Source organism: Mirounga leonina, unplaced genomic scaffold (assembly GCF_011800145.1).
Source record: "Mirounga leonina isolate KUSES-001 unplaced genomic scaffold, KU_Mleo_1.0 Mir_125, whole genome shotgun sequence".
NCBI lineage: Eukaryota > Metazoa > Chordata > Mammalia > Carnivora > Phocidae > Mirounga > Mirounga leonina.
The window spans coordinates 64,775,552-64,790,920 of NW_023270305.1; the positions used below are offsets into that span (position 1 = coordinate 64,775,552).

At 58.3% G+C, this 15,369-nt stretch overlaps 1 protein-coding gene across 4 annotated transcripts in view; it reads right to left on the bottom strand.

The window, feature by feature from the left end:
- Window positions 1-842: 842 nt before the first annotated feature.
- The window catches only part of TTC7A (tetratricopeptide repeat domain 7A), a 116,891-nt gene continuing 102,364 nt past the window's right edge, over window positions 843-15,369 (bottom strand). For all 4 annotated transcript variants that reach the window (XM_035001621.1, XM_035001623.1, XM_035001624.1 and 1 more), the window contains 2 exons: window positions 14,670-14,872; window positions 843-3,026 (listed from right to left, as the gene is read on the bottom strand). In XM_035001621.1, coding sequence (XP_034857512.1) covers window positions 2,805-3,026; window positions 14,670-14,872 — 425 coding nt within the window. In that variant the 3' untranslated portion in view covers window positions 843-2,804. The remainder of the gene's footprint in view (window positions 3,027-14,669; window positions 14,873-15,369) is intronic.

The following is a 15,369-nucleotide window of genomic DNA, read 5'->3' on the forward strand; positions in this document are numbered from 1 at the left end:
GCCTCCCCCTCCCTTCCTCCATTCTCGTCTTTGTAGGGTGAGCACACCAGCTGACACCACCTATGGCCTCAGGCAGTCTTTGTCAGGGCACGGGTCCTCGAGCTGGGGGTAAGGGTGAGAAAGAAGTACTGTGATACTAAGTGTTAAATCACTACAGACTGTGTTTTCCTAAGGCATCACAGTAAAAGGGGAGCTGGGCCCCCACCAGCTCCAAAAAAGGCCCTTCCTCCCTGGAACAGCAAGGGCATCCCCCCAAGAATAGGGCTGAGGGTGCGGGTGGAGGCGGCCAGACCCCCAAGAGGCCATGGGAGTGGGAAGTTCTTGCGGGGGGCCAGGCCAAGCCCTCGGGGAAGCCTCTAGAACAGCTCTCTTCCAAGTGGGTAGGGCTGCAGCTCTGGGGGGTGCACCCGATGATCTCTTGGGGCACAAGAAGAAAACAGAGCTGCACACTTCAGTCATCCTTCAAACCTGTGATGCCTGTTTATATGATATGGAGTAGACTGGAATGGGTGTGACCTGTTTTGGGAGCGTAGTGGTGTGGACTTCACAGCGAGGCGGCTGATCAGGATGCAGGTGGCGGGCATCCTCACCACGCAGCTCCCCCCCCCCCCCGCCTCCTTCCGCCCGCCTCTGGGCTTCAGCACCTGCCTAACCCTCTGCTCCCCCCTGCTCCCCCCAGTCTGTTCCTGGGCCCCTCCCCCCTTTCTCCTCCCCACCCCTCCCCACTTGTGGGGCTTGCCCCAGTGACTTCTCAGGCCTCTCTTCCTGCAACACTCCCTCTTCACTAGGTGCTCAAGGCCTGTTCTGGGGTACCTGTTGGAGGAAATGAACATGCCATATTCCTTCCAAGGGTCTCTTTATTCAAGGCCTTTATTTCAAACTGGCCACAACTTGGCCCAACCCTCTGAGGCTTCCTCCAGCCGAACGCGTTTGGTGCCTGTCCTCTTACAAATAACTGACTACCCATCTTTGGGCACCCCGACGCAAATCAACAGCATTTGCTTTTCTCGTTTAGTTTTTTCCTAACAGAATTTCAGAATAAAAATAGATCTTTATCATATATCTCTATTTATACACACACACATCGAGGCAGAGATCCTTCAACCAAGCGGTGAAGGATCTGGTGTCATCTGCAGTGTCCCTTGCGATGGGGGAAGGCCAGGAGGGGGCAGGCCCTCTCTGGGAGGCACCCGGGGGTGCGCAGTGCTGAGCCAGTGTGGCCGAGGAGGGTGGGTCTCCAACAGCCCCTTCTCCCTGAGGAGCAGACTGGGCAATGATGAGCCAAGGCAGCCCTCATCCAGTCTTTCTGCACACCTTAAGATGAGAGAGACGTACCAGATGGAGCTTTAAAACTAAAACCCAAAGTGCAGATAAAAAAGGAATTCCCTGATAAGGCCCCCACTGGGGGGTGGGGGTGGAATAACTTCTTGGGGAGAATTCCAAGAGCATCATGCAGCAGGGCTAGGGGAACCATCAGGGAAGATATCCACCCACCAGCCCCAGGTCCCCTGCTGACAGGGATCTGCTCTGTCCCCTCCACTGATCTCCAACCACAGTCCCCACTGGGCCTCAGGCAAGGGGGTGGGACCAAATGGCCTGTAGTGGAAATGGGCTGTGGGTGGTGAGAGGTACTGGGGTCAGTCCCAGAGACTGCCCATCTGCATATTATTAGCCCCAGAGGGTCCTGCATTGTACCCATTGCCCAGAAACATAAGGCCTGAAGGAGTATGTTGATGCAAGGTCTGAGGTTGATGCAAGGTCCTGCTGCCATGTTTGTATCCTAGGGTCTACAGCCTCGGGCCTAAGGAGGCCGCTTGGGCTGGCGCATAGTTCCAGAAAGATGAGCATGGCAGAAATGAGAGGGGAGTTAGGGCCGGTGCTCAGTGCCCCTGGCCAGGCACCAGAGGCCCCAAAGGCACTTGGCAGCGGAGAGGAAGAGCAGTGGGGTCCAATTGGTCTCATGGGGCAAAGAGGGGCATCCTCCAATAGCTCAAACCTGGGAGAGGGACCCAGAGATCCTATCCTTTTCCCACCTACCAGCAGAATCTTCAAGCCCTGACTGCCCGGGGCAAGACCTGAGAGTTATCCAAAACCCTGTCCTGACACTGGGGCTGAGACCAGGGCCCTGGAGCTTCCCGGGCACAGAGGCACAGATAGAGGTGAAGTTCAGCTGTGAGGCTCCCCCACCCGCGCTCTCAGGGAACAAGTCTGGTCACCAAGACTTTAAGTCACTTGGGGTTCAAGCAGACTGGCTCCCGAGGCACTGAGTTAGGAACTGGGGAAAACCCTCTTGACCTAGACAGAGAACAGGGAGCTGAAGTCCGAGGCTAACACCAGTGCAAAGTCACTGGGAAATCCAGGATCGGGGATGTGGAGGGCGGCAGGCACAACATGGGAACTTCTAGACAGTGGGGGGTGGTACCTAGGAGACTCAGACCCTCATTGCACATTGAGATGATGCATGGACACTCTGGGGGAGATGCTCCCACGCTGGTGTGGCTTCCCAGCCACTTCCTTACTCAGAAACGCCACCAGGGCTGAGTCCCAAGAAGCAAGGGATTTGCTTTCGATGCAAATCTGGTCCACCCAGCTCCAGATGAGCAGCTCCCAGACCCAGCGGGCCCTGGAGGTAAAGCAGGGCTGGAGTCGGGGAGGCGAGGAGAACTAGGGCTGCAGCCTGCAGAAGGGTTCCCTAGAGATGTATTTCCCTGAGGCCCCACACCTCCCTGCTGCCTGCCTGCGTCCGCCCCCACTCCCAGGCCCCCTAGGGCGGCTCCCTCCCACCCTGCCCCTGCAGTGCAAGGTCACAGCTCTCTGGGGATGATGGAGAAGGGCAGCACCGGGCTGCTGGCCTCCAGCTCCAGGGCAGTGAGGAAGCAGTCGACGGCAGCCTCGCTGTGGCCCTGGGCCTGCAGCACCTCGCCCAGGCCCTGCCAGGCCTCGTGGCAGGTGCTCTGCCTCTCCACGGCGTCCCGCAGCACCTTCTGGGCCAGACTCTTGTGGCCCAGGCGACTCAGCATCAGACCCTGGGGAGCAAGCACAGGGCGAGGTTAGTGAGGGCGTCCTGGCCATCAGGGCGAAAGGGCTCAGACTGGCAGCCTCGGGAACCATCAAGTGACTGTTCCTGTTACTCATGCACATCGTGCCTGGCCCCGCCCTAGCCCCGCTTCCAGCCCAGCCTCCCGGGCCCAGATCACCCCCCTCGTGGGACCTCTGTCCCTCCCAGCCCCGAGGATGGGCTTTCAAGTCAGCAGACCTGGCTTTGTGCCTCCCCATTACAGCTGGGGATCCTGGCAAGTTACATCTCCCTGGCCTTCCGTTTCCTCAGCTCTGAGTGGGAAAGACCGCAGTACCCGCTGCTGGGGCTGTCAAGCTGGCGGGAGTCAGTACCTGGCAAGCACTTGAACAGTGTCTGGCCCGTGCGAGCTCCCAGTCAGCGGGTCCGTTACCCTGAGGCCTGGCTGCTGCACCGAGGGGCTACCCCCCGCCCCAGGCGTGTGGAGGAATGAGCGCCCTGGCTTCAGGCTCGACAACCTTAAGCTTATGGGTGGGTGGGGGCAGCTCCTTGGCGGCATCAAGCAGTGGTCTTCCCGGGGACATCTGGGTCCTGGGACCTACTGCCCATCCCAGGCTGGCCTGGCCGGTGAGGGGCACGGGAGGGCGGGTGCTGGGTAGAAGGACGGGCTCTGGTGAGATGGGTCAGGGGTGGCTAAGAAGCTTGGTGTTGCTGTTTGCCTTCAACAGCCCTGCTGGCAGAGACAGGAAGTGACAGGAATCGTCCCGAAAGTTTGGGAAGTGAAACTGGTACAATGTCCCTTCTATGTCCTCTTCCACTCATACTGGGAAGGGTGCAGGGAGATGGGAGGACAGGGTGGGGAGTGTGTGTGGGGGGGTTACCAGGACCCCCCTTCGGCCTCCAGTCCCAGAAAGGCTGCTTTGCTCCATCCCACTGATCTGTGTTCCAGCCCTCAAATGAGGCACGGGATGGCAGCACGGGTGGGGGGCCTCCTCTCATTCACAGATCTGAGGTAAAGCCTAACGCCGGCTTCCTGGACAGGCGGGGGCTGGGGTGGGGGAGAGGAGCCGCCTTCTGTGTGCCTGGAGCCCCCTCTCGGGTGCCCGCCCACTGATGGCCATGTACATTTTTAGCTGGAACATTTTCCTCCTCACCACGCTCCTCAGTTAGGCCCTCTGTTGCTATGGAGACCCACCGGGGAAGATGCACATGCCTGATTTCATACAGTCCTCTGAGAGCTAGGCAAGAGGGAGAGATGGTGCTCAGGAAGCCCGAGGCAAAGCCTCTCCCTCTCCGGAGGTGCTGACCGGTGGTCCTGTGGCCGCGGGGCAGGAAAGGAAGGGGGGGCCGGATTCATAGTGCCTCTTCATCCCAGGGCGCCACACGGATGGGGTGGAGGACAGGGGAGCTGTGGCGGGGCCGCCCGGGACCAGAGGGCAGTGCCCGGGCTGGCCAGCAGGGCCCCGGGCGAAGCTGTGCTGCCTGCATGGCCTGGGAGCTGGACACCGAGCAGCTCCCGATGGAACAGGGCCCCCAGGGAGGAGGGAAGGCAGGGGAGACGACAGGCCGCCAGACACCAAAATTAAGCACCAAAAATGGAAGGTTTGTGCCCTGTGAGTGCTGCCCATGAAGGAGCAAGAGAGGACACATGGGGAAGGCCCGCGGGGCCTCCCAGCCAGGGGGCGGGGCTGCAGTGGGGTTTCCACACTCCGTTTTCTAGATTGAGCTTCCACAGGAGATCTTGTTGGAAAAGAGGGCGCTCCCACTAAAAAGGAGTTCGAAAACCCCTGCTCTCCAGCAGTGTGTGGGTGTTTGGGAAGGGGCCAGATGTGGCGGAACGGGGGGGCGGGTGTGTGTGTGTGTGTCTCACGCTCTGCTGGTTTTACTCTCAGGAAGGTTTGCAGCAGGCTCCTCCGCATGTTTCACGTAGAGAAAAAAGCCAGGGCGCTCCACAGCCAGAAGACCTAGGCTGGGCTGGATTCCCAGCGTTACCACTGACAAGTGCACCGACCCTGGGCCAGTGGCCCATTTTCTCTGAGCTGTGGTTTCCTCGTCTGTAAACCAGGGAACAGAATGGTACTTCCTGGTAGGCAACTGTGAAGAGTCTGCAAGGATCAATTTGAAATCACGTAGGCAGGGCGCACGGTGGGCAGACAGCAAAGGGTTAGGATGAGCAGAGGGTCCTGTCGGAGGGAGGAGCAGGGGGAGATTTCTCTAGAGGGCAAGGCTCTCTGGGGCGAAGACTGGGGGCTGGGGTGGGGTTAGCTCACGTCCCCCATACCCTGGGGTGCTGACCTCAGAGCCTGAAAGGAGACACCGGACTGGGGTCAGGCTGGGGCCCCGAGGCCCAGGGCCTGTAATGGGATCTGCTGCCACCTGCCTGAGACACCAGTCTGTTCGTGTTTGGTAGCAACTTGGAGCTGTTTGCTGCCTGACAACTGGGCAGGGCCTGCCTCAGGAAGACAGGTCTCACCTGTTCTGCCCCCTGCCTGGCGCTGTGCCAAGGGCCCGCCATCACCCCCCTGGCACCCCCACCCTTCTGCCCAGAGAATAGGTCTCCAGGGAGATGGTGGGAACGCTGTTCTATCCAAATGTCCCCGATGACTCTGCCCCACTCTGGCCAGGGGGCACCCTGAGCCAAGAGAAACCAGACCTGCTGGTGGGTGACTCAGCCTCGGACCCTCACCTGGGAGATGCCATAGCCAGGCGGCTACCCGCAGCTGTTGGAAAGGAATGTGTGAGTTGCTTATGGCCGTTGAGCAATGCACCTTTGAGAGGGGGCCGAGGTTACGACCACTCAGGGAGGGCAGGGCTATGGGGGGAAGGCCCCAGAAATTCCCAACTTCATCCACTCCTCCTTCCCTCCCTTCCTGGATCTGGCCTCATCTCAACTACCCAAGACCCTGCTCCTCCAGGAAGCCTCCGAGGATAGCACCTCCTGGCCATGCATCACCTTGAGGTTGTGCTTCATTACTGGTGGGCTCTGGCATGCGGCCCATCCTAGGCTGAGAGGGCCAGGGTCCGTGGCTCCTGCCTGCTAGGTTATTCCCCACAGGACAGTAGCACAACAGGGCTCAGGTGGGAGGGTCCTGGGTTCCGAGCCAGGGTCACCAGAGGCACTTAGGTGTGCATGCTTACCGACCTGCTTAGGGCCACAGGACAGGCAGCCTGAGGGGCCCTCTGAGGGGGACCCTCCCTGTTGGAAGACAAGGTTCTCTGCTGGGGTACAATACTGCAGCCTGGGATGGGGATGAAGGAGAAGAAAGGTCCCTCCACCCCTTCCTTTTTCAGAATTGCTACTACACACCATCTCACGTCATTAATTCAGGGCCTGACGCTGTCCTCCAGAGGGGAGGGGCAGCAGAAAGGTCCCGGCTGTGTATGTCTTTTTCTTCTGGAGAGCGGGGAGGCCTGCCCTGGGAAGCAGCCCCTAGCACTGGGCCAGTGGCAGGCCGGGCTGAGAGCTCCCTCCCAGTCCCTACCCTCAAGTATTTATAGAAGTTATTTTGGGAATTTTCTTTCTGAGCTCAAGGCACATTCCTGGGATTCTGTAGCAGCCTTTCCAGCTGGGAAGCAGGGAATCAGCTGGAGCCTCCTGGTCCCAAGAGCCGTCTGCTTGGGGACCCTGGGGCTGCAGGGAGGAGCCTGGGGTGGGGCCACCTCTGAGGCTGCTCCCTTCACCCATCCTGAGGCTGACACACCCTGCGGGGGAGGCCCTCATTCCAGCCCGAGCTCAGGAGCTCAGGAGCTCAGGCCCGCTCGGGGTGCCAGGTTCTCCCAGGTGTTAGCCTCAACCTGTCCAACCAGACTGGGAATGAGGCGTCTCTCTGGGCTGAGGATGGAGCCCGCCGATCACCACATCCCTCCTGGAGCTGGGGCAGCTCTAAGGCCCCAGACCTACCTCCCTTTTGGGAGAAGGGGCACAAATCCTTCTAGACCCCACCCAACACCTGGTCAACAGGCTCTGAGGGGGTCTGCTGAGGGGGCTGACAGCCTCGCTCGGAGCCCAACAAGGTGGGGGCTTCTGGGGCAGCAGAGGTGACCGTGCTCATGTGGCAGAACCCATTCTGCCCTTCGTGCTCCTGCCTACCCCTGCACCCCTCGGGGAGAGGTCGAACGCCAGTGGGTCCCTCTGCTGCGGTGGGAGTTGTGTGTCTTCAGAGGGCCATGGACAGACTCAAAGGTAAACACTGGCTTGAGGAGAAAGCACGTCACCTCCTGGGGGGCTCTGCCTTTTCTGCTCCCACATTCTGGGCTGGTTTCAGGTTCTGGGCCTCTGGAGGCTCTGCCCACTCTTGAGCACAGCTAGGCCCTCAGGGCTAGGTCGGGAACCTGGACTTGGGTGCTCTAAGTGAACACCTGTGATGGGCAGTGAGGGGGGCGCCATCGCAGAAGCTCCCCTCTCTGGGCAGGCGGCAGAGCTGAGGGGAGGGGGCTGCTGGCCTGCTGGACAAGGGGAAGGCTGGACCCTGCTGCACCCTCCAGACATGGGGAGTCTTTCAGACCACTGATTGTGGAGCTAAATTAAGCCAACAGTGATGGGGGAAACAAAGGCAGAAGAAAAATTATGAAATTTCCTTACCATCTACAGCCCACTGACAAGTCCTTGAAACAGGGACATTTCTCTAGGGACTCAACTGCCTCGATGTTGACACTTTGCTAAGGGCAAAAGGCAATCCTAGTCAGACCCCTTCCTTCCAGGATGCTGTAAGCCTACTTTAACATATAAAAATTCCTTTGGAAACTTCCTTTATCTCTGACCCCCAAGATACATGTTGGCAATCATCCCCCAAACATAAGGCCCACCGATATACATCTGAAGGGTCTTACGACTCAGGTTTTATTAGATGGTAATAAATGACCTTTTCCCAAAAATAGCTAGCCCTTCAAGGTCCTGGAAACCTTGCTTCCAAAATTCCTTAGAGACTTGAGCTATTCCAAACCCCCTCCCAACTTGAACGTATATAATGGGCCACTCCTCGTGATCCCAGTGCATCTCTTTCTGCCCACGGTCCTGTCCCCGTGCTTTAATAAAACCACCTTTTTGCACCAAAGACATCTCAAGAATTCTTTCTTGGCCATCGGCTTCAAACCCTAACGTTTTTCCTACATCAACAGTGCTTAACTATCGTTCTGATCAGAGTCTCTGACAGGGGGCTTCCCTTCCACTTCCTCATCAGGGTTGCTGAGGACTTCAGGAGCCCACACTTAAGCCCAAGGCTTCCGGAAAGTGCTGAGCCAAGGGAACCCACCTTCACCTTCTCAAAGGTCTCTGAGCCTGGGCTGAGGGCGCGCAGTGTGGGCTGGGGGCTGTGCCAGCCCACGAATGAGGTGGGTAGGCAGGGGCGCGAACCCCGGTGAGGCCCCTGCTGGGGGACGTGCCCCACACAGTGAGCCTCCAGAACTCCCTTCTCCCTCCCGCTCCACTCCACTTTTCCACCGGGGAATGCGGTCCTCAGGCAGGACTGGGGTTGGGATGAGGGAGAGAACTCACGATAAAACCACAGCACGAAGAGGCCAAATGGCCAACAAGACGTTCCTACTGAAATTTCCTGCCAAACAGAGCAATGTTCCCCCATCTACTGGAGCTGGTGGGGCAGGCGCAGATTCTGTGGAGAGGGGCTGTGTGTGTGTGTGTGTGTGTGTGTAAAGGACTCAGGGTTCCTGCATGGACAGCACAAGGCTTCTGGGCCTTCCCTGTTCCTTCAGGCTGCCTGTAGCCTCTAAGCCACCTGCCATAGCTCAGGAAGCCAACAAGGAGGGAGAGGCCTAGAGCAGGTGGGGTGTCCTAGACCCCGAAGCATCAGGCCCCAGGAACCAGAAATCCTGCAGTTCTGTGTGCTTGCTGGCCGCATCCTGCATCAGGGAACCTTCAGAGGGCCGGGCACTGGGTTTCACTCTTCAGCTGCTCAGGACACATTTCCTCCTTCAAGTCAGGAAGCGGAGGCTGAAGCAGCCTGGCCCGATAGAGGCCGGAGTGGAAGGCCGAGCAGGGCCTCCCCAGAACCTGGCCTTTCCTGCTCCTCCTCCCCAGCACCCTTGGGTCCCCAGCAGGCCCCGTCTGCTGAAGAGACCAGCCGCGAAATGGCTCTCGCCCTTACCTCAGACTCCGGCCTACTGAGCAGGCTTCTCCCGCTCTCAGCTAAGGTCAGTGTGGCCTTGCACTGTGGATACTCTTGTCCCAGCCACAGGGCACTTGGGGCTGGTGTCCTGCACATCTCTGCCTTGGCCAGAGGCGCCTGATGGGCTCAGTGAGGACCGAGAGGCTCCACTACAGTGACTCTCTGGGGCTTGGCTCTGGGCCTCTACTTCCCTCTGCAAACCAACAACGTCCGAATCTGGCCTGGGAGCCATGTTTCAGCATGGAAAAGGCAAAAGTAACCGCAACTACTGGGCCATTAACTTACAGAATTAGTTAACCTAATTCTAACAGGAGACCTAGGGGTTCAGCATTGTAATTACCGTTTTCCAGATGAGGACACTGAGGTGCCAAGAGGTTGGGGAACTTGGTCATGGTGGAGCAGTGAGTATAGGCAAAGTGGGGCTCAAGTCCAGGTCAGTGAGACTCAAAGGCTGTGCTCCCATCTCCAGACGCAAGCTGGCTCTGATACTGGGGCTTAAAAACCATCCTGGCCAACCCGCTCCAGGTGCAACCTACAGGCAGCTCTGAGGCCCCTGGTCCCTGCCCAGCACCCCCTTCCTCCCTTCTCAGTACCCTGCCGGCAGCCCAAGGAAATGTGGACGAATGACCCCTGCCCCACGGCAGCGAGGTGGGGCATCCTGGTCAAAGGCAGAGCTCAGGCTTCGGCCATCTGCCACCAAGTCTTCCACATGAATGGTGACAAAAACGCCGGATGTTGATTTATCTTTTCACAGTGCCTAGGTCATCTGAGCACTAAAATCCTCCCCTGGAGGTCACAAGGGCCTAAATTATTATCCCCGCTAGACAGAAGCGAAAACGGAGCCAGTGAGGGGAAGTAATCTCCCAGAGCCCCCGGAACACGAGGGCTGGTTGGGCTGGCTGGCTGTCTCAGGTGTGTCATCTCTCCAGTCCAGTCCTGCCCTCCAGGATTGGGGCCGGGGCTGGCGGGAGCTCTGTGCAACCAGGCTTCACCTGTTGGGCCTTAGAGAGCAGAGCCCTGGTCCTGGCTGACTCAGGCCCCACCTTAGGGAGAGGCAGGGATGGTGGTGGGCCGCTTCTGGGACATGGGGGATGCTGTGGCAAGCCCCAGCCTGAGGACAGAGGGACCAGAGGTTCTGGGGCCAGAACCTGGGGCCAAATGGGGCCGGCCACACGCTATGGCCATGCCCCTGATCCCCCAACCCCACTTGAAAAACGGGACAGCAAGCTCCACACTGGGAGTGAGAGGGAGTGAGTGCAGGGGACTAATTCACTGCCACACTCTCATCAGGGCAGGAGATGACAGAAGCGCTGTCTTCCTATCTTTCCAGGAGCATCTGGACAAAGAAGAGGCTGGGTCATGAGGCCAGGACTGCTTCAGGAATTACATCACAGGAGCCAAAGTTCATTTAGGGCAGTTTCCCTCTGTGGCTGGGGGCCCGGGGAGCAAAGGGTTCTGGGGAGACGGGGCAACAAAAGCCTGGAACTCTGTCCCGAGAAGAAGGCATGACCACGGGCAGGGGCCAGCGAGGAGCCGGGAGGCCTGGCCAGAGAGGTGCCAGGAAACCCCAGAGCCTGTGGCTGGGAGAGCGGGGTGGGGTGCCGCCCACAAACGCAGGGGGCAGGGAGGCAGCGTGCCTGTCCACTCGCAGCCGAGGCCCTCGGGCGGTGTCCTGCAGGGAGACAGGCTGCATCAATGCATCCGCACTCCTGGCTCTGCCAAGGGGCGGCAGGGAGAATGGCCCGTCTGTGGCCAGGGCTAGTGACCCTCCCACCATTAAAGTGAGGTGACCTCACAGCCTTCTTGGGAGGGCTCTCGGTAACTTGACCATTCCATTAGTCGCTCCTGGCTTCCTTGCCTTGCCCAGGCATCCCTGTTCCCTCGGAGATGCAGAGAGCCTCCTGGGAGGTGGCAGGGCAGAGACAGGCTCAGAGGGAGAAAGGGTGCAGACTGCCTCGGATTCCTCTCCACCAAGCCCACGGAGCCTTCTCTGAGGAACAGTGTCACCTGGGGGCCAACTCCTCTGCTGATCTTGGGAAGATCTGCTTCCTTTCTCCTGCTTCCTCAGGTCAGGCAAGGGAAGTTCAGGTTTCCCCTTCTTAACAAGATGCTTTTGCCCGTAAATTCAGCTGAACACCCAGGCTGAGTGAGTAGGCTTTTTGGCTACCTGGAAGGGAGGCCAAGATAGAGCTGGCAAAGACTGTCGGGACCTGCTCCTGCGGGACTTGCTCCTGAGATTTTGCTGGGAATTTCCATCTGCAGAGAGCACGGCTTTTTCTTTCTGCCTCTGGCAGCCTCCCGAAGCGAGCTGGCCATCTGTGAGCCCCGCGGAGGAGGCAGCCCGCAGGGCCAGGGCACTGGTGGGGCAAGGCTAAGCCGCTGTCTTCGTCCCGCCTGCTGGGTGGGAAAGCCTGAGCTGAGCCCAGGATGGGGCGTGACCATGGAAATGCCTCCCATCCCCGCCAGGGCAGGGGGGCAGCAGGACGGGGAGAGCAGAGAACCCGCTTCTGGGCCAAAGTTCATTTTCTTAGAAACGCCTGAACCCTGCCTCCTAAGAGCAGTAGCCAACACTCCCCGAGGCTTTCTCTGGCCTGTCCCCACATCTCCTGTCCCATGCGCATGGCCCCAGGGAGAGGCTGTGAGGCCGGCCTCCCGGTGTTTGATGATCCTGCCCTCAGGACTGTAAGGCTGAAGCCTGAAGCCGGCGCCCACATGGCTCACCGAGGGATCCAGAGCTCTCCCAGCCCAGGCTGTGGGTGGCTGTGCCCTCAGGGGAGGGGCGCCTCTCCTCTCCTTGCACCGATCAGGGGCTGACGTCCTCATGGAACCACGGTGGTGTGGCAAGGCCAGGATGTCCTCCTTGGGAACCTGCCTTGGCAACGACTACACTGGGTGGGGGAGGCGGATACCAGTTCCCCTCCATGTTCCTTTCTCCGGATAATTCTCCGAGGATGCGCCAACCTCCAGAGTTCATAAAGGCTGAGACAACGGATGTGTCTCTCCCATTCTCTACTATTTTTACAATGAAACCCTTACATAAAGGCCAAGTTGACTTCCACCGCCAGACAGTGGCTCCCCTCATGTTGTGCCATGGTGAAAAAGATCCCAAGGTCACACCTGTGCTCAGTGAGAAAAAAGTGCTGTGATTGATTAGCAATGTCTGTCCCGGGTGAGGGACTGGAGAGCAAGGGCGTACATGCTGTTTTGCCTTCTCTGACATTACACGGCAGACCTCTGGAAGCACTGTCACATGCGTCACCTCCTGTGATTAGCCCTGGTCTAGGAACGACGAAGATTATTATTCATCTGCTGAAGGAGACATCAGGAACGTGGAAGTTACGTGTGTCTTCTCCTAAATCACCTGAGTGAATGAGAGCCAGAGCCAGGATGAGATCCCAGGTGTCCTGAGGCTGAAGCCGGCCCAGGGAAGACACTTACATCAGGGAATGCTGGAGATCAACATGCCAAAGTGTTCCTGTGTCTTTGGGGAAAGAGTGCTTCGTGAATCTTCTCCAGGCTTGAAATCTGCCGTTCTTCATGCGTATGTGTAGGCTGCTGGCAGAACAGAGCCTGTGGAAAGCGAACGGGCTGCCCACGCCACAGCCGACTGCCCCTCTGCTTGCCTGCAACTTTAACAGTGGGCAGGCCTGGCTCTGACTTGCTTTTGTTTCATCACCTCAGCCGGGCACCCCGGGAAGAGAAAAGGGGCCATTTCAGAAACATCTGGAGGGAGCCACTCTGGGCTGCTATTTGGTTACCATGGAAAAACCCGCCTTTGGAACCGGCTTCAGGAAAATAGCTACAAACAATAATGAGCATAAATGAAAAATGGTACACTGTTACCTCGAAATCGTACCTGTTACTGGACTTCATCGGGTTTTAGGGACTGAGACGGCGGGCTCCGATCCGCGAGCGCAGGGGAAGGTAGACATCACTGCCTGGCCGCAGGCCTAACGACACAGCCCACATCCTCCCTCCCACCACCCTCATCAGGTTTCTGGATGTGACCTCCAGGGAGGCATTTATCACAGGAGCTAATGTCTGAATTACGGGAGGAAGGAGGATGTGCTTGCAAAAAACCAAACATTTGCTGAGCAGACTGCAAGGCAACACACAGCCATGTGGAGGGGAACGCGGGCCAGGGTGTGACGTCACCGCGTGGGCTGTCTTCAGCTGACGCGGAACATTCACATGGGCCCGAGGTAGAAATCCTTTAAGAAATCAGGCAGCAGGAATAGTAGCTGAGCGGGGAGTCTCTAATCTGTTTTCAGGGGTTCTTGGGGTTGGGAATGACCTTATAAAGATGACCTGGCCCAGCTCCTCCCCCAAGTGGGATTTCCATTCTCTTGGCGACGTCCTCACCAGACAACTCCTGAGTCTGTACTTGTCCTATTCTGAGAGCTGTACTGTTCCTGACACTGAGCGGAAATCGAACTCCCTGTGGCTTCCCCTCGAGAAGGAATCAGACCCCTTTTGGCAATGATAACCCTGCAGCCATCTGGAATCATTCTGCCCCCTCAGTGCTCTGCATGTGGCCAATGTCGGTGACGTCCTCATGGGTGCTCCCCTCAGGGAGCGCTCATGGCAGGGGGTGGGGGTGTCTAAGGTGGGACCTGCACCCTGACAGGGGAAGACCGTGTCGCTAATGGGGTGCTCCTAAATTATACTTCAAAAATCACTGTGTCGACGCAGGCCTGTACACTTTCCAAGCATTACGTTTATCCTGATGAGCTGCTTTTTGAAAGCAGTGAAGGAAGAAATAAATAAATAAAAGTAGCTAAGGAAGTAAAGGAAAAACGGTTATCTCGCTGGTCTACTATACCAGCTGTTAGAGCAGGTATTCAGTAAATGCACCAGAGAATCCCCATTGCACAGATAAGTCAAACCGGGGTTCAGAGAAGGGGGCCGACTTGCTCACGATCACTGAGAAAGAGAATGGCAAGGCCAAGCCAAGAACACCAGCATCCCGCTCCCAGCCTCCAGACCTTCCACAGAAAGTCACTGAGCTCTGGGCACCCAAGTCCTGAGTGCCATGTCCCAGGACTGGCGCTGCTGGGTCCTCTTACCCACCCCCACCAGGGGCCATTTTCCATGTGTGCTCAAGTCAGGCCTGACATGACAGCCCAGCCCATGACATCCCCTGAATGCCACCAAAGAGGCACGGAGCTCCTCCGAAGTGGGAGAGGTAGCCCAGTGAGCATGGAGGGCCCGGGGACTCCCAGAAAGCAGAGCATTTTGCCTAGAGTGTCCAGGGCAAGGATCTGATGAGGAATCCCTTTGGGGTTCCACTGCTTTACAGAAGCTTAGAGCAAAAGGGAAGTCACAAAGAATATCAACCCATCCTAGATTTTTTCATCAACTCAGGCAGGCTCTGATTGAAGGGGAATGGCCTGCCTCGACAAGCCAGTTGTCTCTCCCAGCAGAGCAGGGAGGAGGCCACCTCCCCGCCAGACACCAGGGCACACGCAGTGGAGGGGGTGGGAGAGGAGGAGGGCCCCGAGGCCTTTTTCGGGGGCCAGGGGCTGACTCACCAGGCTATGCATGATGCGCACGCCATCGGGGTTCACCGTGAGCGCCTCCTTGTACAGCTGCTTGGCCTCCTCCAAACTGCCCTTCATCTCGGCTAGCCGGCCCCGCATGTAGAGTACCGAGTGCGAGGTGGGGAAGAGGCCCGCCGCCTCCTGGATGCAGAAACCCGCTTCCTTGAGGTGTCGCTGCTCCATGAACAGCTCAGCTGCGAAACCAGAAGGACAGTGGGAGGTGAGAGTGGTAGGAAAAGTCAGAGGCAGAGGCCCCCTCCCCGCATCCGACCATCAGACCCCAGAGCTGGAGGGTCTCAGGTGATAGGAACCATCCCTGGAGTCACGGCATGGGCCCCGCTGGCTCCGGGCTGTTGGGGCAACAGCGGGTAACGGTTTCCAAGTGCCCGCTCGGCGTCAGGCACCGTGCTACCCGCTTCGCACAGCCATGTCCGCTGACATTCCCGAAAGCCAGCACACCAAGCTGGTGTTTATTACCCTGCTTCAGGGAGGGGGTCAGTGGGCACAGAGACAATAGGGAAGTTGCCTAAGGCCACAGGGAGAGTCAGCTGTGGGCCCGGGGTTGGCATCAGGCTGACTTCCAAGCCCGGCAGTGGGGGCACGGGTGGTATCCATAAAGGTCAGGTGGCTTTCTGCAGTGTCCCCCCACCTGACGACCGTGAGGCTGGGAGTGGGGGATGGAGGCTGATCA